At 44.9% G+C, this 14,094-nt stretch overlaps 1 protein-coding gene across 3 annotated transcripts; it reads left to right on the top strand.

Moving 5' to 3' along the window:
- Positions 1-236: 236 nt before the first annotated feature.
- Positions 237-8,720, top strand: LOC123053268 (uncharacterized WD repeat-containing protein sll0163). 3 transcript variants are annotated; one of them, XM_044476724.1, is made up of 8 exons: positions 237-411; positions 5,427-6,593; positions 6,781-6,871; positions 7,071-7,228; positions 7,303-7,354; positions 7,460-7,539; positions 7,630-7,723; positions 7,843-8,720. In XM_044476724.1, the coding sequence occupies exons 2-8, from the start codon at positions 5,517-5,519 to the stop codon at positions 8,343-8,345; spliced, it is 2,055 nt and encodes a 684-aa protein (XP_044332659.1). In that variant the 5' UTR covers positions 237-411; positions 5,427-5,516; the 3' UTR covers positions 8,346-8,720. The 3 variants fall into 3 exon arrangements, with proteins under 3 accessions (XP_044332659.1, XP_044332658.1, XP_044332660.1); XM_044476723.1 differs by lacking the exon at positions 237-411 and adding an exon at positions 3,252-3,542; XM_044476725.1 differs by lacking the exon at positions 237-411 and adding an exon at positions 3,614-4,455.
- The last annotated feature ends 5,374 nt before the right edge of the window (positions 8,721-14,094 follow it).

Below are 14,094 nucleotides of genomic sequence, written 5' to 3'. Positions count from 1 at the left end.
ACCTAACCCCGGGTTGGGATTAGACGGGGCGAGCTGAGAGCCACATGCTTCTGCTTTGTGTAATCTCCCTGCTGTTTGGAGTTGATCCAGCGTCTTGTCTGACTTCACAGCGAGCGAATGCGCCAAAGTGTTTGACATTGCTGCTGCTTGGGTAACAGTACTAGTGCTACAACTTGCTACTAGTATAGTATTTTGTTTGTCGCCCTTAGCCTAATCCTTGCCTACAAATGGCCGCATTAAGGCCTGCTTCTTCTTCTTCACCACCTTCGTCCTAGACAAACTGCTCCCACTAATGAGCATTAGCCTTGCTTCCTGAACCTGAAACATCCTCCCAAAACATCACTGCAGGTCCGTCGCTTCTGCTCTCTGGCAACTCTGGATGGAATAACTCCCCTGCAGAAGCTTAATTAGGTGCGTGCCCATCCCTGACCAACGTACAGAGCCTTAAATTCCGCGCTTGTTTGATGCTCTTGTGCATTGCAAAGTTTGTTCCTTGCTTGTTTCAGTACTCTACTACTTGTTGCCTGTCCGTGTCTGTCCGGTCCTTTGGCATATTCTGAAAACAAAACTCTGGATCAGTGATATCTTCGCTTCAGAGTTCATTCAGAGCTAACTGCCGTGCACAGCACCATGATTATCTGCACCTCTTAGTTTTCTTTCTTTTCTCCGAGCGCTTAATTAGCTGCTACAGTATCTTGGTTCTGACGCTCAGATCCGAGAAGCGTTCAGCTATGTGCGCAGAGGCAGCTTGACTGCATTTCTCTGTCAAGACTCGACAGCCAGAAAACATTCATATATTCTCTGGAAAAAGTCGTGCATCTAGTGCTTTCTCTTCTTTTTTTTTTTTGAACAGGAATGCTTTCTCTTCTTTAGTTATCAACTTCATCGACCTTTCTAGCGAGAAAAGTAAAAATAATTACAAGTGCTAATAATACGTGCTCGTCAACGAAATGGCACAGCCCCGCGGAAACCAGAGTAGAAGAAACAGGAGCAACTTGTCCAGCACAGCACAGATATACAAGCTGTTACCTGTTAGCCATAAATTATGCAAGCTAAGTTTGACAGATTAGATCCGTTAACCTGTAGGCTGGAACATTTTCGCCGCTAAATCAATTTTCTATCTATCTACAACCAAGATTATTATACCCGGTCCAAGCATTAGGTCCACGTCATATCAGCAAAGGAAAACGCTGTACCACCGGCCATTTTCCTTCTTCTTTCCAAGCCACACCGTCCATTTTCTCCCCGTGAACTAGCACTAGCAGTACATGCGATGCGCGCACCCCTACCCCTACCCAACATGTGAACGCGGAAGATCAGTCCACAAAGTGCGTATTGTTCTACGATCAGAAGGTCTAAAAGTCGAATCAGGCTTCCGTTGGAAAGAAGCATGGTGGTGAGTGGGTTATCTGAAGAAAAGCCTCCATCCAATTGGAGGAGGAGATCGATATATGCTAAAATAATCGAGGCCACTAGCTCATAGCTCCATCACCCCCCCAACCCAACTCACATGCATCACTGTCCCGCTGCCCCTTTATCCATAGTTCTATGGCACTTGTTGCAACTCAACAACTGTTGCCATGAGAGCGAACGCATGGGTTGTTTGTCTAGACGCGTGCGAAGAACCGGGATGTGTTCGACAAGTGACGCCAATTAGGTAGGTCTCCATCTCTTTCTCTAATGTATACTATGTATAGTGTATAGAGAGATCACATGTGGAAGATATGTTGGATGGCCTAAATAATGAAGTGCACCCGGGTGTATTAGAGCTTGGTATTTTCGGAAATAATTGAAAACCACACTCTTAATTTTAGGGAGTGTGTTTACGGATTTATGAAGAAAAAACACGGCTCCAAGGAGTCCGTAATCATTTCCAAAAATAATTCGAGTTCAAGGAGACTGGGATCATTTTGTAATTTCCTGAAAAATGTCAACTATTGTCTTTTGAGTCTGCATTCTGAATTTATGTAAAAATATATTTGTGATTAAATTTCTTTTGCCTCTTTATTTTGCATTCCGAGGAATGGTCGCTTTATTGAGCTTTTTTAGCTGCTCGGATATGTGTAATAAATAAGAAATAAGCAATTTGGTCCTCTGTCCCTACCGCAGGCACATTACGGTTATTTGGATTTTTCATAAGTTCATTTCTGATCTCGAGATTTAAATTTGAAGGCAAAATAGTACATCGATAGACCGATATTAAATGCCATATCAGTGCGTTTCATTGAAACCTAAAGTATTTGATGACACCATTGATGTGAAATTTTTATGTTTCTCCTCAAGTCAGTTTTTTTCTTACCATTCCTTTATTGTCAACTCGCGGGTTACCCCAAACCAAACAAATGTATAGTAGCTCATGCGTAAACTAAACGGCATCTCCCCGGAAAAAAAAAACTACTCCCTCCTTCCATATATATAGGGCCTAATACATTTTTCGAGGTTGCCTTTGACTATTGATAAGATTAATAATATATGAGATGTATAATGTGAAAATTATATCATTAGAAGCTCCTTTCATGTACGAATTTGATGATGTGCTTTGTGTAACTTGCATGTCATATATTATTGCTCTAACATGTTGTCAAAGTTAGTCTCGAAAAACACATTAGGCCCTATATACATGGAAGGAGGGAGTAAACTAAATCGCATCTGAATATAGTTCATCTGTTTCAAATATAAGGTGTATTAATGTTCTGAAAAGTTGAAGTTCTCTAACTTTAGCCAATTTCTCACCACAATACTATTGTAGACTTTGATATATTTTTGCTATAAACTCGATTGAACATAGAAAATTTTGACTTTTTTACAAAAACCAATAGCCTTATATTTTAAAAAACAGAGGAAGTAGGAAGCAATATCAAGAAAATCGAAAGAAGTACTAGTATGACAACATAAAAAACGCCTCACTTCCACGACAACATACCTGTCGTCAGAAGGACCCAAAATTACAAGTTACTCCTATTTCAAAGTCGACGGGACCAAATTAAACCCCGAAAATCACTGCACATTTCGAAACTTTTGTTTGGAAACTGGCAGCAATCCCACCGAAAATTCCGTAGGTTTCCATGCCGTCGGACACGCAGCAGCAGCCAATCAAGAATCAGAAGAAGAGGGGGGGAAAGACCGGCCGAGCACCGGGCCGGAGAATGCGATGCGACCGATGATAAAAGGCGGACCGCGTCGGGATTTAGCGTTACAGCTCGATTTATTTACAAGGGAACAACTCGACCGCCTAGGAAACCAAGGCCACAAGGTACGTACAAAGACGGAGGGAGGGAGGGAGGGAGGGAGGGAGCGCACGGAAGTGAAGGAGCGGAAGAGTCCAAGAACCCCAATCCCAAGCTCCAACCGGAACGAGTCCTCATTCCTCTCCCCTCTGTCTGTCCCCCCTCGAACCCTCCGCCGCCCGCCCCGGGAGCAGCAGCAGCGCGCGGCTGGGCGCGGGAGGCCTTCACGGCGGCCGGAGGGCGGAGGCGACGCCGTGGAGAACCGATCGATTCTCCTCGCCGGCCTTGTCCGGGGACCTCACGCGCGCGGAGAAGGTGACGAGATTCGGATTCCTTTCTGTTTGTCTTTCCTCTGGGGGGCCGATCCGTATGGTTTGGTTGCTGGAATGCAACAGTGATTTGCTATACGGAGTATCTCCCTCTCCTCCTCTGTGGCCGTTCCTGTTTGAATGGAACAGTTCGTGGGCAGTGGGTTATGCTTCGTTATTTTTGGGGCCTCGGTAGTACTACTTCGCTTTCTTTTCTTCCAAAACTTTGGATTTTAGCCCTCGTTTTGTCTAGGCCGCCTGGGATTTAACTGGAAATTTTGTTCATCGAGTTGCGATCAAGCGCTAGTAATCACCAGAAGCTTGGAACGTTTATTTCAGGAAAGGGGCTTTTTTTTTGTGTGTTTTTGTCATTTTGAAACGGACGAGCGTTGCTTTTCTCACATTCTAGTAGTGGTACCCGATTCAACACCAGTGCGATCAGATTATCCCCGTTGAATGGCGCCGTGCTGTTGAGATCACTCCAGACGATACGTTTTCATTCACATCGCATTCACTATTGTGCCTTCCAGTTAGTATTTGTACTCAACCGAGCCGGCACTGGTAACGTTCGGAATCTGTGTCGGCATAGTTAAATTCTTCGTCCTTTTCATCAGAAGGATTAAGAGTTTAAGACGAAGGGGAGGCGCCGAAAATAAATTCGTTTCATTTGTGCACAGGAACCAAAGAAGCCCTCCAAATCAATCAAAAACGAAAGATCGCTGCCGCATCTTTCTCCCTTTGATTGATGAGAGCAGCGTAAAGACGCGTCTTTAATGGCCGGCCAGCCACGCGCCTACGCCCGAGCCCGTCCGGCCGTCGGCGCAGTGCTAGTGGTAGGCGTTAAAATAGAACAGCCAGCGCGCGGCGGCAGCGCACGTCGCTGGGCCCCCGCCGGTGGCACGCAGCAGCCAAAGTACACGGTGTGTGTAGCAGCTGTTTTTACGTGCCGTCCTCCTCTCCTCTCCTCTCCTCTCCTATGGCCCTTCTTTTTTACTTTTGTCTCTTTAGCCTTTCTGCGCTGTTTCTAGCTGTTGCTTGCTTGCTTCCCCTCGGGATCTGCGCGCCATGCCGCCTCCCCTGCTTTGTGGCCTCCGCCGCCTGCCCGTGTGGGTTGGTCGCCTGCTTCCTCTGCCGGCGCGGCGGGATGCCCAACGTGGGTACGGTTTGGCAGCGTTGTGTTGGTGAGCTGTTGCCTTGTTGGTGAGCAGGACTCCGGTGCTTTGCGATTTTATTTTTAAGTAAGAGGAAGAGCCTGTGCGGCTATGCTTGTGTTTTTCCTTGCATCTGGCCTATGGTACGTAGTAATCCCTCTGTAAACTAATATAAGAGCGTTTAGATCACTATTTTAGTATTCTAAACGCTCTTATATTAGTTTACGGAGGGAGTACGTAGTTTCTTGATGGATAACCAGTTGATCTGCAATGCTGCTTGCTGATTGCGCGATTCGTTATTTTCAGTTGTGTTGTCCAAGGCCTCCTCACTTGTTTCCTTGGATTATTATCATGTAGGAGTGGGGGCATTTCTTTGCTCCTCTGTTGGCTGCAGGACCTCTCACTTTGCCCACTTGCATATTAGTGCCTGTCATGAGCATTTCCTTGTACCTGTACAAGTCTGGATATTATGATTGTTGCTGTTATACCGTCGCTAGTTTCATGTAATAATTGAACTGGTTATCTAATTGTACTCAAATGTGATAAATAAAAATGTGCGATTTTGGGCAAGAATATAACTGATAAAGTTGGTCAGCAATCACTGGACAATTACTTGACATATCGGGCACTCAATCATTTCTTTTGCGTTCAGTTCATTTCCACTGTACTACATGTTTTTCTCATGTTCTCGGCTGCTCTATTCCATGTCACCAGCCTGACATTTGCGTTGTCAATTGCAGATGACATTTTGATCACTACTCACCTTTCACACTGGTCGACAAGACCTCTGGGCCGATTGTTTTCTCAATCTAGAAGAGATTTAGTGCGATATGCCAAGATCCAACTCAGACAGGGATGATATCTTCTTCGATGCATTTGATGATATTAGTTCAGCAAGGGAGCCTTCATCATCAGATGATTGTAGTACGAGTGGCGAAGGATTGGCACCAAGGGAATTCGAGTACGACATTTGGGCAAACGAGCCAATGAGTGTTAAAGAAAGGCGGCAAAGATTTCTGGAGGGAATGGGATTGGATGACTTAGGTTCCACTAAAGTTGATCTTCCTCAATGCCAGGCAGAGATAACAAGTGCTGACACTTGTGCTGACTTGCAGGAAAGGACTGTTATGAGCGACGTCTCTTCTTTGGGTTCATCTATACCTGAGAATGAATCAGCATTTGATGCCGCCTGCTGCATAAGGGATCTGGATAGTGGAAAGAGATATGTGGTTCATAATGGCGGGCATGACGGACTAACTAGCTTTCTCAAGGATGTTGCAACAGATAAGGTGTTGTCTCTTCTGGAGTTTGAAAGCTTAGTTGGCGTTTCTCGATCTGTTCAAAAGTTATTACGAAGAGCATATTGTCAGAGTCCTGCCCTGGCAACAGAGGCAAAAGAGGCTATTGGTGGAAAGAAAAAGGATATCAAAAGCTTGTGCAAAAACTTGATGAAGAAGAGGAGTTTCGGTGGAATGTGCAAGACTGATGTCCATGTAAAAAGCTGCACGACAAGTATACCATCTAGAACAAAAGTTCAGCACCGAAAGAAGAAGAATGCGGAATTCTCTGCCGTCTATATGGGTCAAGAAATCCGGGCTCACAACGGTTTAATTAGAGTGATGAAGTTTAGTCCGTCTGGCTGGTATTTAGCAAGTGGTGGTGAGGACTGTGTTGTGAGAATATGGCAGATTACAGAAGTGGATGCACATTCTAAAATGTATGGGGGAGAAAACTACCCTCATGAGCATGTAGAGAAAATTAAAATCCTTAAGCCGAAGCTAGCAGAGGGGCAGGGCCGTGCACTTGCAGTTATGCCAAGCAAGGGTTTTCACATTACAGAGAGCCCACTACATGAATTACATGGCCATACAGGTGATGTCCTGGATATGACATGGTCGAATTCAGATGTAAGTTTCTCGTTTGGTTCTCTAGAGCTATCACATTACTCATGCTCATACTCAACCTACATTTTGGACTGAAATACCATGATTGTCTGTTAATATGTTTTCATGTATCATGAACATACTCTTAGATTATTATCTTTTGTTACATTTGCTTAATTGCTTACCTTCATTGGCTTGGTTTTGACTGCAGTGTCTGTTGACCTCATCAAAAGATAAGACAGTCAGGTTGTGGAAAGTTGGCTCAGATGTTTGTCTTGGAGTATTCAGACACAAAGACTACGGTAAGCAGAAATATCATAAACCAACTGTTGTGTGCTTTTGATGGCCTAGTGCCTTGCCCATTGTTGACTTCTTACATTGTTCTACTGGTTTTGTTGTTTTAGTGACAAAGAGTCTTATCGTATACTCCAAATTTTGAGCCATTGCAGTTTCAATATTTCCGTGGATAAGAACTTGACTTTCCTTTGAAATTGCCAACAGTGACGTGCGTTCAGTTCAATCCTACTGACGAAAGATACTTCATCAGTGGTTCAATAGATGGTAAAGTTCGCATTTGGGATGTTCTAGACAAGCGGGTCGTCAACTGGGCTGATACCAGGAATGTCATATCTGCTGTCAGTTACCAACCAGATGGAAAGGTTTGGATCTGATCAAAATGTTATTGCAGATTATTTTGCATTACTTAATACTAATTCATGCTTTTGTAAATCAGAATTTTGTTGTTGGCACGACTGGAGGAGTTTGTCGCTTCTACGATCAATCAGGTACATAGAAGTCAGCACTTACCATCCATGTGGTTTTTGTTACTTTGCATGTCTCTTAATAATGATATATTATAGTACTCTCAGCTGAGCAGTTCGTTTCTGTAGGTGAAGACATCCAACTAGACAAAGAATTGTTTATGCAAGGGAAAAAGAAATCTGCTGCCAATCGGATCAAGAGTCTGCAGGTGTGATATCTGCCATGATATTCTCTACTGGTAGTATATTTGGAAGTAATTATTATGCCGATAAACTAATTTGTGATTGGCACTTCGCAGTTATGTACAAGTGATTCCCCTAGATTCCTAGTTACCTCAACAGATTCCAAGATTCGAGTTGCTGATGGTGCTGATATAGTCCAAAAGTTTAAAGGCACGTATATTTTTGCAGAAGTTTCCATCCTTCATTGGCTTAGAAAGTTGCCATTTTCACATGTTTACGTTCCATGACCTCAGTGATCCTAACACCATCCTTTGTACTTTACGATGCAGGGCCTTGGAAGTCGAAGGCTCTTTCATCACCATCGCTAACATCAGATGGCAGATATCTTATATCCACCGGCATGGACTCCAATGTCTACATATGGAATTTTGACAACTCAAGCGGCGCCTCACAGAAAGGCGAAGCCAAATCGGTTCAATCATGCGAAATGTTCTTCTCCAAGGACGTGACAACCGCGGTACCATGGCCGGGGGTGCATCGAGACAGGCATGTCAAGCCGTCCCGCTTGCCCGAGAAATCTGTCAGCGCGTCGGCTTTACGCCGTCATGGAGGAGAGAGCCGTTCCCCTGGGACATGGTTCTTCGCAGATGGTATGAGGGGGTCTGTGACGTGGCCAGAGGAGAAGCTCACTTCGGCGAAACCTGTGAATGGCCCCCGGCTGGCTGACTGTCTCTCGGCGATATCGGCTGCCTGGAACATGGTGATAGTGACGGCAAGTCACGGCGGCGTGATACGGTCCTTCCACAACTACGGCTTGCCTGTGACATTGTGAGGCCGTAAGCTTTGGTCATTAGCTTCTTCTACTGACGACCTTGAGTTGTTTTTTTGTTCTTCCTCTGGAAGTGTTGGGAGTGTGGTGGAAGAGAGGTTTGGTATAGCACCAACAAAAGAGGGAATATTGTACCACGGGGGTCCCTAGCTTCTGGAAAGGAGATTAATCAGTGGAGATGCTTGCTTTTGTCTGCAAGCTCTCTCTCTTTTTTTCTTCATGAAAAGGCCTCAAAATTGTTGCTCCGGTTTTTTTTTTGCTAGTTAGTTCTAGCATATGTAACCCTGTTGAAGCTGTTTTCAAAGATGGTGGGCAAAAATCCTTGTGTGTATTTCACTCTTGGAAGACCAGACAGTACAAGTCCTGATGTTTTGGCTGCATTTGGGTCCAGTTCATGTCAGTCAAGCTGGTGACTGATGAGGTGAGGCCTCCCACAAGTTGCTTCCAGTCATGATCATGAGCTTGTTGCGATTCTCCTAGCTGTGGCTATGCGCGTTCGGTACAGAAAGCGCTACTTGAATGTTCCAGCTTGCCAACTTGGTGAGTTGGTGGCAGGAAAAGCTCCAACCCTAGTCATGCGGAGCCGCACGTTTCGATCGGTTCGGCTCACTCGCAGCCGTCGCCTGCCTCCGCCCCATTTTAAAGTGCACGTTCCTGATGACGACGTTCACGATATACGTGTTTGCTCGTACAACACAGGGGGCCAACAGAGTGAGTGACGGGTCTGCAGATAGTGTAGCTGTTTGTGGGCCTGTGCTGATGATTTTTTTTCTGTTAATCATGGTGCTACCTCGCTGTTTGGTTGAGACCTGGGAACAGTAAGACAAGTGCACTAGGAGCAGCCCACCTCGTGGAGATTTAATGCTGCAGCAACTACTTGTGCGCTGCAACGGGCTTCTTCCATCTTAGATCATCACCATCCTATTTTACAGCTCCGGAAGGCCGAATAGAGGTTCTAAGAGCATCTACAATCATAGTTGGCATATCTGGGCCCTTATACGTTCGTGGGCTCATTAGGTCACCCCCGCGGTCAGCGAGTCATTTGTCCTCCCTCACAACCACCTTATATCCCAATACCCAAATTCATGCAAATTCATACACGTCCATCACATAACGTAAATTCATCATAAATTCAACACATGCCAAAATAATTCAACATTTTATACATAGATAAGAGATACACGAATTAATCAATGACTTCTGTTGCCGCGGTCATTGATCCTCTTCTTCATGCGGACCAACCACTTTTTTTCTTCATCATCAAAGAGGTTGATGTTCTGGAACATGATCCTCGACTCATCCGCCTCTCTCTCAAGCCTTTCTCTCTCTTGAGCTCAAGTCCTTGCATTGTCGCCGTTTGTTCAATCTCCCATTTTGCAACCTTCTCTTGCCTCTTCAATTCTATTTGTTATTCTCCAAGGTCAACCTCTCCCGGTCGAACTCCATATTCACTCTTTGCACATCGATGAACACCTTGTACCTTTCCTCCTCTTCACCACCTTGGCGGAAAAAATGCCCATCCAAGTGACGGACATTCTGTTTGCCGCGCCTTTACGCCGCTACCCTCTCCTTCTCTCACTTGTTTCCTATCACATGCAGGTTTCTCCTCGGCATGGTTGCTTGCATATCCAACCCACCATTTTCTTCTTCCTCCTCATCCAATCCACTTGATTGAGGGGACCTAGACCCATCATTTTTCTTCATCTTCTTCATGGTGCTTTCAATCTCCTCAAGAACGGTTTGCCACTTGGGTTTCCCATTCAATTTCATCCAACAATGTGAAAAAGTGAATGCCTTCTTCTCCACTTGATGGTACAGAGCCTCCGCCAAAGTTGCATGGGTTTGAACTCTGATGCTGCTTTGGTTCTGGCCAACAACTTGTTTGAGATAACTAACAAATTTGCTCATGACCTCTTGGATGAGTGACCATTTATGTTGGAGAGAGCACGAGACATGGTTGTTAGAGATTGGTATGGCTTCACATAGTGTTTTTGCTCATGGTAAAGTTTGTGAATGTTTTCCCAATATTTCTCACCCTTTTACTTGGTCCCACATAGAGGATCCATGCTAGTGTTACAATTTTCACACAACAAAACATCTTCAAACTATGTGAATGCCGAACCTCTTGGCTTCACTACCTTCTTTTAGTGCGTGCCATCTTCCCAACTTCAATCACCGAGGAATAGGTATCCTTCATGGTAAATTACAAAGAATCTTGACCATCACTTATCATTTCTTGCATTATTTGTTTCTATAATATGCATCAGAATTTAACTAATGTCCTACAAGTTTGATATGATGGTATGTGCAACAAAAGAATCAACGAATGCAAGTTTCAAAGGGACAGAGATTGTACCAGGTCTTGGTGGAGCGTCTTGTCAAACAGCGTGTGGGCATGCCCGGAGCCAGAATTGCTCGATGTCGCCCGATGCCTTTGGAGCTACGGTGAGTCGGACATCGTGGACGCGTTAGGGACGACTTGCAAGAAACTCAAATTTGGGATGCCCGTCCACTGTGAGGGCGGGATGGAGTCGGGCTCCACCGACAAGTTGTTTGTCTCCGCGACCACTGTAGGCTAACGCAACAGAAAATGGAAAAACATATTGCTTACACACCCAGGACCACTATGAAGATGCATATAACGTTTGATCTGATCGTCACCAACTCGTAATGCAATGGAAGTAGAGTTGGCGAAGATCGTTGCGGAAGATTCCCACAGCTAGAATTTACAACCTCCCAACCACGAGAATTTTCCTCCGTCGAACAGAAGATCAAGCGTACGATCTCTCTACTGGGTTGCAAACATACGGTGTCACCAATCCAGCAACGCTTCCCCGCCCAGAACTAATCGCTACGGAGACTAGACAACCTTGCAGAAGAATGAAACTCCTCGTAGAGGGCGAGAGAGAGAAAAGCAGATCATTGCATGCCATTATGTGCGTGGAGAGGCCCAGGAGGTCTCGGTTGTGGGTGTGGACGTGCGCGGGTTCATGTGCGAGGTGGGCGATGAGCCTGACAAGCATGCCCTCTTTCAATGGCTAAGTGGCAGGGCGCGGGTGCAACACTGGTCCTTGGATCTTCGTAGATCCGACGGTTGTGTTATAACACCGGCTCGGTACCGGTTCGGGCGGTTAGCTGGATTGTGGCGTGCGTTGGTTTGCTGGACCGGTTGGCTAGCTCAGTGTGTCAGCCCAATTGGCTTTTTAAATTCATTTTACTTTTGTTCTTCTTTAGTTTTGAATATGAAACCGAACTGGGTTCAAATAATACCAATTCAAATCAAAAAATCCTAAAACTTGCACAAAAGTAGTAGGGCTATTAGAGACCATACGGAAAAAAATTAGATACATGTTTGTAAAATCACTTTATGCAAATGGATTTAATATGGACTGTAAATAAATCCCTAAAATGATTTATTATTCATTGAAGTAATTGAGTCTTTCTGAACTTTAGTATGTGTGATTGTTAGCTATGTAATACTTTCCGATCTTTGAGTTTTCTTTGACCAAGTTGATAAATAGATCTTCAGTGGAAGTGGTGCATGAAGGAAATATGCCCTAGAGGCAATAATAAAGTTGTTACTTATATTTCTTTATATCATGATAAATATTTATTATTCTTGCTAGAATTGTATTAACCGGAAACTTAGTACATGTGTGAATACATAGACAAAACAGAGTGTCCCTAGTATGCCTCTACTTGACTAGCTCGTTAATCAAAGATGGTTATGTTTCCTGACCATAGACATGTGTTGTCATTTGATGAACGGGATCACATCATTAGAGAATGATGTGATGGACAAGATCCATCCATTAGCTTAGCATAAATGATCGTTTAGTTTTATGGCTATTGCTTTCTTCATGACTTATACATGTTCCTCTAACTATGAGATTATGCAACTGCCGAATACCGGAGGAACACCTTGTGTGCTATCAAATGTCACAACGTAACTGGGTGATTATAAAGATGCTCTACAGGTGTCTCCGATGGTGTTTGTTGAGTTGGCATAGATCGAGATTAGGATTTGCCACTCCGTGTATCAGAGAGGTATCTCTGGGCCCTCTCGGTAATGCTCATCACTATAAGCCTTGCAAGCAATGTGACTAATGACTTAGTTGCAGGATGATGCATTACAGAACGAGTAAAGAGACTTACCGGTAACGAGATTGAACTAGGTATGAAGATACCGATCGATCGAATCTCGGGCAAGTAACATACCGATGACAAAGGGAACAACGTATGTTGTTATGCGGTTTGACTGGTAAAGATCTTCGTAGAATATGTAGGAGCCAATATGAGCATCCAGGTTCCGCTATTGGTTATTGACCGGAGATGTGTCTTGGTCATGTCTACATAGTTCTCGAACCCGTAGGGTCCGCACGCTTAATGTTCTATGACGATTTGTATTATGAGTTATGTGATTTGATGACCGAAGTTTGTTCGGAGTCCCGGATGAGATCACGGACATGACGAGGAGTCTCGAAATGGTCGAGACATAAAGATTGATATATTGGAAGGTTATGTTTGGACACCGGAACGGTTTCGGAAAGGTTCAGACATTTTTCGGAGTACCGGGAGGTTACCGGAACCCCCCGGGGGGTTAATGGGCCTTCATGGGCCCTTGAGGAGAGAGGAGGCAACCGACCAGGTGGAGGAGCGCCCCCCCAAGCCCAAACCAAATTGGACTAGGGTTGGGGGGGGGGCGGCCCCCCTTTCCTTCTTCTCCTCCTTCTCTTTCCCCCTTCCCCCTTCTTCGGTAAGGAAGGGGGGGGCGAATCCTACCTGGACCGGGAATCCTACTTGGACCGGGAGTCCAAGTAGGACCCCCCTTGGCGCGCCCCTCCTTGGGCCGGCCTCCTCTCCTCCCCCCTTTATATACGTGTGAGGGGGGCACCCCAAAGACAGACTAAGCCTTCTCTTAGCCGTGTGCGGTGCCCTCCTCCACAGTTACACACCTCGGTCATATCGTTATAGTGCTTAGGCGAAGCCCTGCACCGGTAACTTCATCATCACCGTCACCACGCCGTCGTGCTGACGGAACTCTCCCTCGTCCTCAACTGGATCAAGAGTTCGAGGGATGTCATTGAGCTGAACGTGTGCTGAACGCGGAGGTGCCGTACGTTCGGTACTTGGATCGGTTGGATCGCGAAGACGTTCGACTACATCAACTGCGTTACCAAACGCTCCCGCTTTCGGTCTACGAGGGTACGTGGACACACTCTCCCCGCTCGTTGCTATGCATCTCCTAGATAGATCTTACGTGATCGTAGGTAATTTTTTTGAAATACTGCGTTCCTCAACAGTGGTATCAGAGCTAGGCCTATGCGTAGATGTTATATGCACGAGTAGAACACAATCAGTTGTGGGCGATAATAGTCATACTGCTTACCTGAAGGAAATATGCCCTAGAGGCAATAATAAAGTTATTATTTATTTCCTTATATCATGATAAAAAGTTTATTATTCATGCTAGAATTGTATTAACCGGAAACATAATAGTTGTGTGAATACATAGACAAACAGAGTGTCACTAGTATGCCTCTACTTGACTAGCTCGTTGATCAAAGATGGTTATGTTTCCTAGCCATTGACATGAGTTGTCATTTGATTAACGGGATCACATCATTAGGAGAATGATGTGATTGACTTGACCCATTCTGTTAGCTTAGCACTCGATCGTTTAGAATTCTGCTATTGCTTTCTTCATGACTTATACATGTTCCTATGACTATGAGATTATGCAACTCCCGTT

Source organism: Triticum aestivum, chromosome 2D, assembly GCF_018294505.1.
Source record: "Triticum aestivum cultivar Chinese Spring chromosome 2D, IWGSC CS RefSeq v2.1, whole genome shotgun sequence".
NCBI classification, from domain to species: domain Eukaryota; kingdom Viridiplantae; phylum Streptophyta; class Magnoliopsida; order Poales; family Poaceae; genus Triticum; species Triticum aestivum.
This window is presented reverse-complemented; position numbering and strand designations above follow the sequence as displayed.